Genomic DNA, 14,674 nt, shown 5'->3' on the forward strand with positions numbered 1-14,674 from the left:
CATAGCTTGCGACAGTGCACTGAAATAATTTTCTGTAGTCATTATTTCATAATAGTTACAGTTAGTGTCCTTGTACGCCCGCTGAATACGAAAGCGTCGGGAGACCGCAACAAAAGAATACATTCACTGAGTCTGTTCGCTTAGGGCAAACACATTTTTCGAGTCGCGTGAGCGGCCCATCTCGCGCCAAAGGCACGATGCTACATGTCAGCACGGTCAGCATCTCTGTTTTGCCGCATCCTCAAGGCAGAATATAATTGTTCAAGGTAAAAATTTATTGCACTTACAAGCAATGAATTTCGTTCGTCTTGAACAGATCCCCCCATAAGACCAAACTTGTCGTTGTCGATCTGGCGGCAGGCGGCTATCGCGATCCCTCGTCGAAACATTTATTTCGCGTCGCCTAAGCAGGTTAGGCATTCATTGTGTTTTTAATACTGTGCTCTACCTCCTCAAAACATGACTATATTTCGCAGCAAGAAAATTTCCGTGAGCCCCCTACCCCCGGCACTATTTCACTTGACCAAATTTCTGCTGGTGCGGCATGATAGCAGATGGTTGATAAACAGCATCATTTCATGGCACGAATCAGCGCGGACTGCCAATGTAGACGGTATTACTGCGCTTTGGAGAACAGCAGAAGTTCAATTCATTCATTGACTGATTGTAGGGCTTTAACGCGCCGACGCAACGCAGGCGATGAGGCGCGGCGTAGTGGAGGGCTCCGGATTAATTTTGACCACCTGGGGATCTTTAACGTGCGCCAAAACCTCGTACACACGGGCAGCAGAAGTTCGAGAATGGGAAACGTTGCTACGAGTAAGAGCAGACCATGTCGCTGCTTTGGCTGCCAGCCTCTTCGGCACATTGCGCGCATCCACAATACACGCCGAATTTACCTCTTTGGGGACCCGAAAAGTCTGATGCCGCTGTTTTTGCTCGCAAGATTTGCGTAGCCGAGAGCACAGCAGCCCACCGGCATCAGAAAAGCCAACACGTAAACAAAAATTCCACTTTTGCGTGCGTCTAATGCAGCCTCACTGCATACGCCCCGCGCGCCGGTCCGAATGTTTTGCCAACCACCCTCCCGGCCACACCCAGCACGTGCGCTTTCCGTGACGTCATGGCCGCTGCGTGACGTACCCCGGGAGAGGTCCATTCATGGCTTCGAGCATCGCTGTTCTCAACCTCAAAATGGCTTGCTTTTCACTCTTCCTTTATCCCCGCCCTCCTCTAAATATGAACAAATGGCTTTGAATGCATGCGTTCTTAGCAGATGGAAGTTTTAAAAAAAAAATGTGCTTAAGTTACATTCATGTTTTACACCTTACAACCCACTTTTACATGCGCGTGCAAGATGTATGATGCAATGCACGTGCAAGCTTTCTGCATTGGTAACATTTCTCCCAACTGTCTGACTGGTTACCATAGCCATATAAACTAACCTGGACTTTTGCCACTTGACTAAACGATGCAACTTGCGTAGAAGTGCTTCATTTTCAACGTGACCAGTCTGTGGGAGGCACTTTGTCCGTCTATTTGGGTCAGCCCTCGTCTCTGCTGTGTGAAGCAACCTCGTAATGTAGTAATAACGTTGGAGGGAATGACATTGGATTTGTGGACACAGCACCGCACAAGTGGCTTTAAAGAAAACTTTGTGCGCTTCTGCGCAATTGGTGCTGTGTAATCTGTTCTTGTGTGGTACATGCAAGGCCCGTTTCTCTTTCTCCCCCTCTCCCCATGCAGCCAACACCTGAGCAGATCCGGCTGGCACAGATCATCAATGACCCGACCAAGCAGGACGATCCGGACATTCAGAACAAGGTCCACCAGGTGAGCTGTCTCCTGTCCACTCTGTGGGCGTGCGTGCCTTGGCAGCGGCAAAGCCCCTGGGGCTGGGCATTGATTGGGCAACGGCGACCACGCCGCCGGGAGCAGGGGAACGGGTTTGGCTTCCAACTCACTTGGAAGGCCTCCAACTCATTGGGGCGGCCGCTATGCGAGGGTCTCGTGTGACTTCTGCCTCGTGGCTGGGTGTGGGTGAATGGAGTTGTGATCAGCAATAAGGGAATTTGAGGGTAACGTTTTTCTTTTCTTTTTTTTTTTTTGTCCTGTTGTCCTTCGCCTGTCTTAGAAAGGCTCGGGAAATGTAAATGCTCTACCCGCTCCTTTTTTTTTTTTTTTTTTTCCCTTCCTCTTCCTCTATTTGGAAGTGCTGGGGTGGCAGTAAATGTGGTGTGACAAACTGACGGTGGTTTGTGTTTTTTTTTTTTTTTTTCCTTTTTTTTTCTTTAAGTTTCAGCACAAGCATAATTGCAGACTGCCATTTTTGCACAGCCTAGCGTACGAGAAAGGGCTTTTTCTTTTTCTCCCTCACAGCGAAACTGCATTAGAAATGTTATACCTCTTCCCAAAGACTGCCATTGCCGCAAAGTGTGGCGTACCAAACTTTTTTTTTTTTTTTCTCTCTCTCTCTCCTCTCCTCTCCTCTTAGAATCGCATTACAAATGTTTGCCTCTTTCTTTAGACATATAAAGCTCAGTGGGTTGCTCAGTAGAGCATCTTGAATGCGTCTTGTGGGGTTGCTGCCGTAGCATTACAGTGTGAACGGAGGTTTTCAAATTTCCCGCCATGTGTGCTCCGTGGACGGCTTGATAGGGGGTGTGCCGTCTCTCGGGAGTGTGGTAGACATTTATTTTCCCACTGCTGGACAACTGTTTTCTTGGCTCATTGCCTGCGCATCAGTTTAACCTCCCCCCGTTTCAGGGTGCCAGAACCACACACATGGCGCACACATGTGGCACTTCGTCTGCTTGCTCACAGCTTTTATCTTTGTGTGCCATGCAGTGCACTGGTGATAGTGGTACATGCTGCCTGTAATTTAGATATGGCCGTGGATGCGGTATCTTTACTCGGGGTCGACTTCCTGTCGCAGTGGGCAGTCAGGGCTACAGGGCCGAACCACACCGATGCACTGTACAGCTGGAAGTAGTTCAACCAAAATAATTTGCTGGCTGTAACCTAAGCAATTAAAAAATATAGTTATTTTTTAGCCTTGTATTGATAATGGCAATAAATTATATCGCAAAGGTTCTCTGCTGGATAAAGAAAGTGGCGTCCTCGTTGATGCAGCTTCCTTTTGATACGGTAGCTTGCCACTTCATTTGTTCATGTGATTTTCGAGAAGCTTGAGAACAATAACCTGTCAAAACAGACCAAGCAAGTTGTCTACAACACGTACGCCCAAGTGAAACTGGCGCAGCCAGGATTCTCCGTCGTTTCCGCAATTCGTTAGGCAGCTTAGTGTGGCGTAAGCGAGCGTACATAGGTCGCACGGCTCAAAGTGGAGGTTCCGAATGGTACGCTGTAGTCCCCAAAGCATAAAACGGCCTCATTTGGCGAAGACCACATAAAGTTATGTCAAGACAAGAGTGCAGTGGTATGGTAGTTTCGCTCTTCAGCGCCCTCGACACGATCTAAATGGGATTTGCGTTACCTGCGCAGTGTGTGTGTGCTGATCTTTCGTACCGTGCCCACACTATGCAAGCGTGCTGCATGTGTCTGTGCGTGGTGCTACCTATTTTTTCAGCTTTGCAAGAGTTCACATATCAGTTTATGCCCTCAAAAGTGCAGTGCTGACAACATGTACGCCCTTTCTGGACGATACAAAGTTGGACCTTATTCTCCACTGTTATTTACTCTGTCCTAGTTCCCCAGTCAAAGCGTTGGCTTGCGTGAAGAAACAAATGAGGCTTCGGGAAGGAGACTCCAGTATGCCTACATGCTCAATAATCGTGGTTCAGTGCACTCGACCATGGTGCTCATGCGAAGAAATGAAGTTTAGAAAATGCGCATGTCACAGCGAAACCGAAACCGGTCAATGGGGAGCGACTTTGGCACAGCAACAGAGAGCAGCTAGCTCTCTCCCCCTCCTAGCTTGCTCTCTAAAGGCCCAACCACATGCACGCGTAAAACCGGCGTACTCGCGCAACGACGTAAACCGGCGTACGCGCGTAAGGAGCCGCCGTACTCCGGCGTACGCCGAATGCATTGGTACGCGCCTTTTACGCCCAAGTCAGAACCCGCCAGATATCGACGTAAACTTTCAAGCGTACGGTGTTGACGTACACCTCTGGCGGTGATGTTATCGGCAGTCAGGTCGCATAACAAGACAGTGAATTGATAAATAAGCTAACTTCACTATTTATTATGCGATAAAACGAAGTAATTTGTAAAATACGGTGACCAAACAACCGGACAAAACACGCGAAGCAACGAGCAACTATGGGAGCAAGGCAGTTTTACGCCAAATGTAGCGGAAGGGATTCGTTGGTTTTGTGCCTGCCAAGTATGCATACTAATCCTTAACGTTTTTTAATGTCCCGAGAACTGTTTTAGTTGTTTCTGTATTAAATATACGTATATTTGTGAGAATAGGCATTATTTGCTTTATTTGAGTTAAAATGTAGTTGAACTGGTCGCCACAAAGCTGAGTCCGAAGTAGTCGAGCCACACTGCGCCATTGGTTTACGCGCGCGTTGCGGCGATATGTGGTTACTCGCCCTCTCCGACGTCGTCGGCCGGCGTAAAGGCAGCGGCGTATGCCGCCGCAGGCGTACGTCGTTGCGCGAGTACGTCGATTTTACGCGTGCATGTGGTTGGGCCTTAAGGGGGGACGCGGCTTTCAACTTCGGAAAAATGACCAAAACATCGTTTTTTTGAAACCCACATATTCGGCTTCTATGTTTCCTATTCTGTGCGTCTGCAAAGTTTTTACGCTGAAAAGCGTCGCAAAGTGGCATAAAAAATACTTTTGTTAGGCGCGGTGACAAACTATCAGCGCAAAAGGGCGAAAAAACGGCAATTTTCGGAGCGCTCTATCTCCGCAACGGTGCCACCGGGCGCGGCCATTTTGATATGGTTAGATCGGCCGAGCAATCGTCTTTCCGGTTCCGCTCGTCTCTTTTATCTTCGTTCATTCACAAACGCACAAACGGCAGAAAAGAAACGACGCACAAACGAAGCTAGAAATAGATGCTGAAGCGCTATTGGTCCTCCGGTCGGGGCGCAGAATGACGACCCTCCTGATTGGATGTCGCGGGCACAATGCAAGATGGCGGCCGCCTGAGCTGCGTAGCGAGCGGATTGAGTTCATTTTCGCCGCTTCGCTCGGCCGAGTTTCTGTTCAATCTGTGGTGTTCAACACGGACGTTATCGCGATGGGAATGCCAGAGATAACGAGCCAGATTACGAGAAGTTGTGTGGCTCGAAAGGCGGAGGTCATCGAACGCTTCGTGGTGCGCGTGACTCTACCGTCGCCAGACACCGGAGGGTGACGCGGTGTGCGCGCTTGCGATAGCGGTTCGTGAAGTGAACTTTTAGTCGGATTTGCGATGTTTACACGCTTAGTTATTGCTGTGTTTTGACTGTGGGCTCGCTAGCCTTGAGAAAGAAACGGTCGACGCGTCAAACGCTGCGGCGCGCACCGCATAGCCGACACGCATTGGAGCAGCACATGACTGGGCAACCGGTTACGATTGAACGCCAGTAGTTGTAATTAATGCCTGCGACGTTAGATTTAATCTTAAAAGCGACCTGACCAGCCATATCAGGTATAATCTAAGTTCGATATGTCGCGGTAAGCGTGCGCTGCGATGCGCGCGAGCCATATCGCCTTTCTTGCGCAACGTTTCCCGTGCACTTGTAATTTTCATGCAAACAGGTTTGAGTTAGTAATATAGGAATAAAAATATGCTCTCTGCGTTAAAAATGTACGTTACTGTGGCAGCATTTAACTGATTTTTTTAGGGAAATTATTGATACCATTGCTCAGGGTAGAGTGTACTAGTACACTCTACTCAGGGCATACTGGCTGTGCTGCGAGAAATATTGGATGCCTTGAATGTCAAAAGTAGTAAAGAAATATGCTCTTGCATTGAAGTTGGGAGTTATGCAGAATACTCTACCAAGCTTCAAAGTAGCTCATTTTCATCCTTGTGGTATGCAAACTTTTGGCAATGAACACCTGCACGTATGAGTACTAAGTTGCTGTGCCAGGCAAGATAAAACATTAAAAAAAGCCAAAAATGTTAAAATGTAAGTAAAAAAATGCTTAACTTGCTGCCATGGTGACAACACTGCAAAAGGAGGTTGTCCAGTGCGATACAGCCGACCAACTAACCTACTTTGCATTGAAAGCCCATTGAAACCCATCTCCCCTCCGTTTGGTTTGCAAAGGGGGGTATGTACTCTTCACGGAGGAGCTGAAAATGATGTTTTCTGGAAAGAGAAAGGCTGTAAAAGGCACTCCAATTTCAAGGCAAGGCCTTCCAGAAGCCCCATGTTCAAAAGGACATGAAAGGCTACAACTGTGACGACTTTTGATATGTGAAACCTATGTTGCAACTTCGGAAGCCGTTTTCTCAAAACAGTTTTTTTTGCCACCTGTGTCGCTTGTCCCAGGGATTTCTTCATGGCCGCTGGGTCTATTTTGATTCCGTTTCTTGCGTTACATTCCTTGATGAACTGTTCAGGTCGTGACACTTTTGGTTTTCCAGATTTGTTTTTTGTGATTTTTTTATTCAAATAATCGTTCACAGTTGACATGCCTGTTGCACATTAACCTCTAAAAAAATGAAAACTAAAAAACATTGTGTAGTAAAAAAAAAATTCTAAAACTGTCACGACCTCGTCCATTCATTTGGGAATGCAAAGCACTTCGAACAAGTTTTCTATCGTGTTTTATAAGCCGCTCAAGCTCGGTACAAGCGGAACAGAAAGAAAATTTCATACATAAAAAAGTTTTCAAAATATTAATTTGAAATTTTTATGGTGATATCACAGAAGCATTTCCAGTTGCTGTGCCAATTTTCATCAAAATCCACAAATAAATAAAAAAGTTGATTTTGAAAGCCACGTCCCCCCTTAATGCCACAGAAAGTTGTTTCTGAGCGTAGAAACTGATTCATAAGAGCGAAGCTCTTGGGCAAATCGCAATTTTTTGTGTCCGCAGTTAAAAATGCCAAGAAATTGCTGAGCGTGGGTCTCGCGGCAACAGCCAGGCAGTTAGCAAAGCCAAGAAAATGTGCCTAGCGCTCGTGTGTGCGTGCCTCGTGGCGTCTGCCCAGCGTCGTAGGCGCAAGTTTGCAAGCCAAGCATACACACTTGGGGAGTTCGGCCTGGATTGGCAAAAAAAAAAAAAAAAAGAGTTTACCATTATTGTGGCAACACTTGCTGGGAATGAGCAAAGCAAATTATAGTGTATGCCTCTCCAAGGTGATGTCCAATGATTATCACTTCCAAAAAAAAAAAATGAAGGACGCTCACACTTATAGCAACAATGATGGAGTAAAGGTCATTGCAACAGCAAAGAAGCGGAAAATCGGCTGCAGTCGTGGACTTCAACCTTCGTGATGGTTGGGAAGGTTGCGTACAGCTTAGCTACCTTCAAGGCTTGCTTGTAGTGTGAGTTTCCTTCATTTTTTGTTTTTTTATGCTCCGTTTGTGTACTGTTGAGCATTTGTCGTGCGATTCATTACACGTAATTTTTAATGAATGGTATGAGTAGAGCAACCATTGAGCCGTCATCTACGGAGTGATAAAGCGCTTCTGCAAACTGCAAGTGCTGTGTGGCAGCACTAATTTCTGTGGCTCCTCTGAGCCCATCCTGATGGGAGAGGGAGCCTGCTGTGTGTTCAGACGCGTGGCAGATTTGTGGAGGCAACGCTGGCCCTTCCCTGGTTGCCCGCAGGTGATGGAGGTGACCGGCCAGTCCAGTGATGCAGTCGTGATAGCACTGCATGACTGCGACAACGACCCGACCCGAGCAATCACCATGCTCATCGAGGGCAACAAGCAGGAGGTAGGTGAGGAGGCGGCGCTCCGACTGTCGAGCAGAGTGTGGACGCACCCCTTGGGTTGTGCCACGTCTCGATTGCAAAGACGGCTGCACGCGCAGGGGGATGCATGGGCAGCGAGAAAGGCTTGCTCATATTTAGGGCAGATACGAATTCTTGGCATTGCCTTGCCAACAAGCACTGGGGGAAGAGTTGGTTGTTGTGAAGTGCTTTGCTGTGCATTGTACCAAGCTGCAACCACAAGCGAAGAAGTAAGACAGGACAGGGGGGTGGGGATGTTTCACAAAATGCTGAGATGCCGCAGCTTTTCATCTTGCAGCGCGTGGCTAGTTGAGCTATGGCAGCTTCTCACTGCCGTTGTTCCTCTGCCCAAAGGGGCCTGCATTGCCGTGCTGCTCGGTGAAAAGGGCCCTTGTTTCAGCGAGTTTCAAACAAGTTGTGAAAGCAGGGTAAAGCATTTGATAGAGCTTGCCACAACTTAGCTCCATCAACTCGTGTCGGCCATTGTTGGTGAGCCTGGGCAGGTCATGATGCGGTAATGTTGAGCTCTTAGAGGATGCTGAAGAAGCAAGCACTGCGTTTTGCAGAGGTTCATTTTAACATTGTTGTTCCCTGGCCAATGTCAACATTGAGAAAGCAAGATGTGTGGACTTGCCAGGGCTGAAAGGAAGAAGGGCTGACCAGGCCATCATTAGTGTCCTGGGAGCAATTGCACTCCCATTCCACGGGTTTGGCTGTGTGGTGCAGGTGGGATGTGGATGAGGTGGCTTACTGCGTAAATTGACTAAAGAGGCATCTCTGTCAATGGCCTGCCACAGTGACCAAAAGAGTAAACTGTGAACGACTTGTGTTCCAGCAAACTTTTCCGCTTGCATGTGTACCTCTGACTGCAGGGCCGGGGTGATGTCCTCCCTTATTTTTGTCAAGGCAGGATTGCATTGTAGGGTGCTAAATTGGAAGGTTGTTTCTATGCTGTGAAAGCAATCGGCCGTATCAAATGTTGGTGTTACGGGGATTACTATTTCGAAGGACTGTGAATGTGTTGTCTCCTGTTAGAAAATTGAGTGCGAGGATGAAGGATGCAAAAGCTGGCAGTCAGCCGAAGGACATCCTTTGTTTTATGCTTTATTGTAGTGACCTTGGGAAAGTGTCTCACAAACGGCGGCCACTGAATGCTTTGCACTTGAAAGCCTTGGCTGCCATTTTGCTGGAGCATGAGTCCTCGGAGCGTAAGTGCCAGCTTGGCATTGGGTGCTCCCAAGACAGCTTGGGGCAGTGATTTTGCCGGCGAAGGGTCGATGTTGCAGCTGAAGTAGCCAGGCCTTGGCGTGGCGAAAGCTGCTGCACTGGTCATGGTGTGCGCTATGTTCTGAGGCCCCCCGTGTCCCACTAGTGCAGCCTCCGGGAGGGTATGCCAAGTAACCTCCTGAAAGGGAAGAGTAACCTTTCCGACCTTGGGTGAAGGGGGTCAGTGTTTTGGTGGCGTGTTTGCATGTTCCAAGTATGCACTGGCAGTGGTGGGGAACTTGTGCCTTTTGTTAACTCTTTCGGGACCGCCGGGAAAAGTGATGAAAAAGGGAGGTCTCGGTACAAATTTTTTTTTTTACATTAAGCAAAGGCACCATCCTGCCTTAGCATATACCAAAATGCAGCTAATTAAATGTTCTTTTACATACAATACCAAGTTTTACTTCAACACTGACGATAGAACCATGAAAAAATCTGAAACTAAGAACTTCGTAAAAAAAACTACAGAAAAAGATAGAAAAAAGCGTAAATATACAAATATTAAAAAAGAATAAAATTATTTCAGGATATACAAAATCTAAAACAATGCTTTGTTTCTTCATTGAAAAAGTTTGATGCGGCTAGGTGTAACTGGTTTTCTGTTTTGTGTGTGATCCCTTTGGCACTAGGGCCATGGTTACGTCGTCGCCCAGGTGCACGCCGGGCTCCTGTCTCGGCGAAAACTTGATCCGTTTCTGCGCTGGTGGCAGGAGATCACCACCACAGGTAGTTAACACCCTAGCGAATAAATATAAACCAGCCAGAACATTGTTCGAGCGCACATACCTACTCCAGAGCCAATTGAATCCGAAACCAACACCCACCTTTGAGCGCAATTTGATGTTCCAGGCTGATCGACACCCGAATCCTCACTCGAGCTGAAATCCGATCTCTAAAGCCGCATTTCGACTCTTCACTGCCACTCTCATCGTTAAAATCCACAGTAGAAGGCGAAGATATGCGAGAGCCGAGACGAGGCGGATTTCTTATCGCGCTCGCGCGAGTATGACGCCATGTTTGTTTGTTTACATTCGAAACCACCGCCCCTCAGAATAAAATATCTGACGCGTTGCCGCCTGCCGGTAAAAAAAGAAACTTCACAAAAGAGAAAACTCCAGTTTTCAAACTATCTCCTAGATTCGCTAGGTGCTCCATCGTGCGAAAATTTGTATTCTGCAGGCTCGCGAAACCATCGATCATATGTGATCGGTGGCCTATGGAGCGGTCCCGAAAGAGTTAAAGTGTGTGCTGGTTCAGTCGTGAATTAGCCGGCAGTTCTTGCTACCTCGATGGGGGCATAGAATTGGGGTCCTATCTGAAAGGGGTGCTTTTTTTGTCATCATTGCCAGTCCCCTTTCACAGGTCAGGCTTGTGGGAGGTTTTGGAAGGGTGCAGCGAACCTGGTCGGCAGGGAGAGCGGGGCTGTCTCCTGGCCTCATTGTGTGCTTGCTCTCCCCCCCTCACAGGGCGAGTGGGAGACCCGGGGCAAGAAGAAGAAGCCCGTCAAGGAGGGCTCCTCCCAGCAGCAGCAGTCCCTGCAGAAGGGGGACCAGGGCGGAGGCGGCGGGGGAGGCCCCGGCAGCAGCAACAAGGAGAACCGGGGGGGCCCCCGGGGGGAGGGGGGACCCCGCAACACGCCCCGGGGCTCCTCGGGGGGCACAGGAGGAGGAGGAGGCCGGGGCCGCGGGGGCGGCGGCGGCAGCTGTGAGTCTCTCTCCTCTCCTTTTCCCTCTCTCTGTTGACTCTCTGCGTTACTCTGTGGGTCGTTGCGGCCAGTGGTCGACCCACAAAATGGCCAATGGCTCTGAGAATGAAGAGCATGCGGAAGGGTGCTTGCACACCATGTGTACATAGGCAGGATCGTTTCAGACTTCTAACACTGCTGACATGCGTTGTTTTGGGGCCAAAGTAAACCTGGGGCTCATTTGAGGCGGTACGTTGGTATGTGGAGAAATAGTAACTGCATTCTTTTACAAGGCGGGCTAAAAGCAGAGACAACAGCTTGAGCTGCAAAAGGGAAAGGGTGGGCACGAGAGGCTGTGCTTGTCACGCACTGCAGAGCCTGTGTCGAGCGTTGGCACATGATGCCACACGTTTCAAAAAGGCCTTCGCTGTTGGCGTGGCACTTGGAACCTAAAGGCTGGTGCTCCCATCTGGTGAAGATGTCAGCCCTATTTTGTTTTCTTCTCCAACACCTAATGGCCGGTGCTCCCATCTGGTGAAGATGTCCTCTGAAACGGTCCAGCCCTATTTTGTTTTCTTCTCCAACACGTTGCAAACCCTGCTGGTTGCAGTAGCAGTTGCATGCAGTCGTAGTTGCGAGCTTGTCTAATTGGGACCACCACTTGTGTGCCCTTTGGTGGAATTTTCCCTGGGAACCTTGTGGGGTTCCATATTGTGGAAGAGACCTGCGACACGTGAGTGCAGTTTTTACTGCTCATAGATTGAGTGAACTGTGTAGCCAAAGCTATGGTTTTCCCCTGTTGCCTTTCAATGTTGCCTGACCGGCCCATGTGGGTGTTTGGGGTACTGTGGGGGCGGCAGCCTGCCTCACGCCTTGTTGCCTGTCGTGCTGCAGGGAAGAGCAAGGAGATCGAGAAGAACGAGCGGAACTTGGAAGATGGGCGCCCTGGTGACCGAGGGGGTGACGTGCGGCCACGGGGAGGTGGCCGTAAGTGCTGCACTCTCACCTGTCTGCTCTGTCTAGGGGGAGGGGTGGTGGCTTCCTGGGTGCTGTTCTGAGCTCAACTGCTGCCTGCCTGCCTTGTTTGTGTGTGCCGTTAGTCGGAACGGGCAGGGTGCACTCGCAGGCTGTAAAGTTCTAGAGGTGTGTTTTACTCTGAGCACCGGGATGCCACATATCAGTCGAGACTTGGAGGCAGCTTTACTTTGGCCAGCTAACCCACCTCAGTGGAGTGTTCTCCAGTTCCATTCGGAGCTACGGTGGCAGCTGTTCCAGCGGAGGCAAAAGTAAGACCGCCTGTGTGCGCAAAGTTTTGGCCCAAATTGGTCCGTAGCCCTGCACTGCTCTGCACCGCGGGGCCAAGCTGCATGGTGCGTGCAAAACCAGTTCGCTCAATGTACAGCAGTCGCAAGACTCCCTATAGGTTCCTCCAATCGAAAACCAGTGTGCAGTTGACCCCCCTGTGCTGGGGAAAGCTGACAATCCTGTTGACAGAAAGCTGGTGTAGTACTCCAGTGTTTCAGGCTGCGGCTGTAATTCACAAAGGAAAAACTGTTAAAATATAAATGTTACCTAATTAGTGTTTCCCGACTTGAAAAGCAAGCGTTAATGAAGTAAATGATTTTTGCTTTTGCCCCCCTCCCCTCCCAATACACTTGCCCCACTAAGCTTCAACGAAGCCAGGGTGGTCGCCTTGCACGGATTCTGAAGTGGACTTTCGTGGTTGGTGTATATTGAGCACTCTGCCAAACCCAAGGGTGATTTTGGGAAAGCAACCACCTGAATTGGGATTGCAACGTCCTCGGAGAAAGCGTTGACGCATGTTGTCGTGTGCACTGCCGTGAGTGTCCACCAAGCAGCGGCGGTTGTTGCGCAGGGCGCGGCGGCCGCGGTGGCCGTGGCGGGGGCAGCGTGGGTGGCCGCGGGAGCCGCACGTTCCAGAACCAGAACCGCGGCCTGGGCGGGGAAGGGTTCCCCCAGTCCATGGACACCTGGAGCAACAGCACGTCGGCCGCCGGACAGCGGCCGCCCAGAGGGCAGCAGCAGGAGTCCATGGCCGTTGGTGGGTGCCTCCCTTTTCCCTTGTGTGGCCATAAGGGTGGCCTCTGAAGTGGCCAAGGCGTTGTGCTGCTGAGCTCTAGGGGGCAGGTTTCATCGCGGCAATGGTGGCCACTTTTCTGACGCAGGCTAGCGGCGGGAACACCCACGTCGATATTTGACTGTCATTAAAGAGGCCCAGGGGGTCAATATTAATGCGGAGCCCTCCACTATGGCATGCCTCATAGCCCTGGTGTAACCAATTTTTTTAAGGCTGCTGAAGTGACAACCACGTTCGTGGTAACCGTAAAACCTGTAGTGCAGGTCACTGTCTTCTTGGGAACCATGAAGATTTTTGAAGATCTGTAGGGTCGATGCTGGCTGGAGGAATCTGCAGCGTGCCTCCCCAATGATGCTGTTCTGAAACTTTCGTTCTCCTGAGTAGCTGCAGCTGAATGAGAGCAATCTTACTCTGAGGGGGGGCTGGCTGCAACCCACTGGCGGCATGCGAGCGCATGATCTGCTGTCGCATAGTTTGCTACTGTAATTTAGTTTGTGTGCTGTTGCTGGTAGCTGTCTGAAACCGGGAGTGTACATACAAACAGCCGGCAAAATAGAAAGTGTAACCTACCTTCCGAAGTTTCTTGCCTCTGGTGGGCACTTATTGTTACCCCTTTCGGCCCTGGCGTTGTCATTTGACACAACACATATCATCTAGCGCCTTAAGAACAAAACAAAACTGGCTACTTTTCTGTGCGAGGGTTGTTCAACGGTGCCTCTTGCAATAGACATCACCATTGTTGAGCTTTCATGGGGCTGGACGATATGAAACAGACTAAGCTCCAGTGGACACGGGGTATGAAGACAGGGCGGGTAATAAAACGGAAACTCCGATTTGTCGAAATCTCTAAATACTTGAATTACTAGCTCCATATTTTTTTGTAAGATCAAGATGTCATTGATTTTATGACAAAAAAAATCTTTTTTGCAAGAAAAACTTTAATTGCATGACAGTTAATAAAGCTATAATTGCCATGCCTGTAAATTAATAAATACGTGCACTAGTAGCGTAATTTTTTATTTGGGTGCTTCTGAGGCCCAAGGCTGTATGAAAACACCCAGAAAAACAATTTTCTCTTGAAATAAAAAAATCCAGGGCTGAAAGGGTTAAGCTGCCTGTCCAGAACAGTTTTGAGCAGTTCCAGTAGAAGTCCAGAGTGATAAAGGGACCACAGGGTTGTGCATTTTGGACACACGGCCTCGGCAACAGGTTTGCTGGGCCTGTAAGCCAAATGTCTGGGGAGGGCGGGAGGTTCTGCTGTGGGTGTACGCGAAAGGCCCTCCTCCAGAGGCATTGTCGTCCCGTGCCCCCCCCTGGCAGGCACGTGGAACGACCTGGCGGCCAGCGAGGACTGGAGCGAGGAGGACTGGAGTGGCCAGCTGGAGACCAAGGTGTTCACGGCAAGCGGGGTGCCAGCCAATCCCCCGCCGGCGCCCGACACGGCCAGCATCATGCAGCTGCTCAAGGAGGCACCACCGACCCCGGCGGCCCCTGCGACAACACGCGAGGCGGCCCCAGCCCCGCAACAGCAGCAGCAGCAGCAGCCACCTTGCGTGTCCTCCGCAGCCGCCGTGGCCCAGTTCAACCAGCAGGCCACCGAGTCCATCAAGGCGGCCGTTGGGGTGAGTACTGGGGACGTCTTCGTAACACTTCGATCTAAGCCCCTTGCCGTCAATAAATTGTTTGTGTGGAACACACGTTAGCGTGAAGGCAGGCGAAGACTTAAGAATACAGGACAGTGTTCGTTGG

At 49.7% G+C, this 14,674-nt stretch overlaps 1 protein-coding gene across 8 annotated transcripts in view; it reads left to right on the forward strand.

Moving 5' to 3' along the window:
* Window positions 1–14,674, forward strand: part of LOC144172298 (uncharacterized) — a 50,291-nt gene that overhangs the window by 3,908 nt on the left and 31,709 nt on the right. For all 8 annotated transcript variants that reach the window (XM_077701051.1, XM_077701050.1, XM_077701055.1 and 5 more), the window contains exons 3-8: window positions 1,747–1,833; window positions 7,751–7,861; window positions 10,610–10,847; window positions 11,722–11,814; window positions 12,704–12,889; window positions 14,246–14,547. In XM_077701051.1, the coding sequence (XP_077557177.1) occupies window positions 1,747–1,833; window positions 7,751–7,861; window positions 10,610–10,847; window positions 11,722–11,814; window positions 12,704–12,889; window positions 14,246–14,547 (1,017 nt within the window). The remainder of the gene's footprint in view (window positions 1–1,746; window positions 1,834–7,750; window positions 7,862–10,609; window positions 10,848–11,721; window positions 11,815–12,703; window positions 12,890–14,245; window positions 14,548–14,674) is intronic.

This window comes from Haemaphysalis longicornis, unplaced genomic scaffold (assembly GCF_048455015.1).
Source record: "Haemaphysalis longicornis isolate Haplotype H1 unplaced genomic scaffold, Haemaphysalis longicornis Haplotype H1 scaffold_20, whole genome shotgun sequence".
Lineage (NCBI taxonomy): Eukaryota > Metazoa > Arthropoda > Arachnida > Ixodida > Ixodidae > Haemaphysalis > Haemaphysalis longicornis.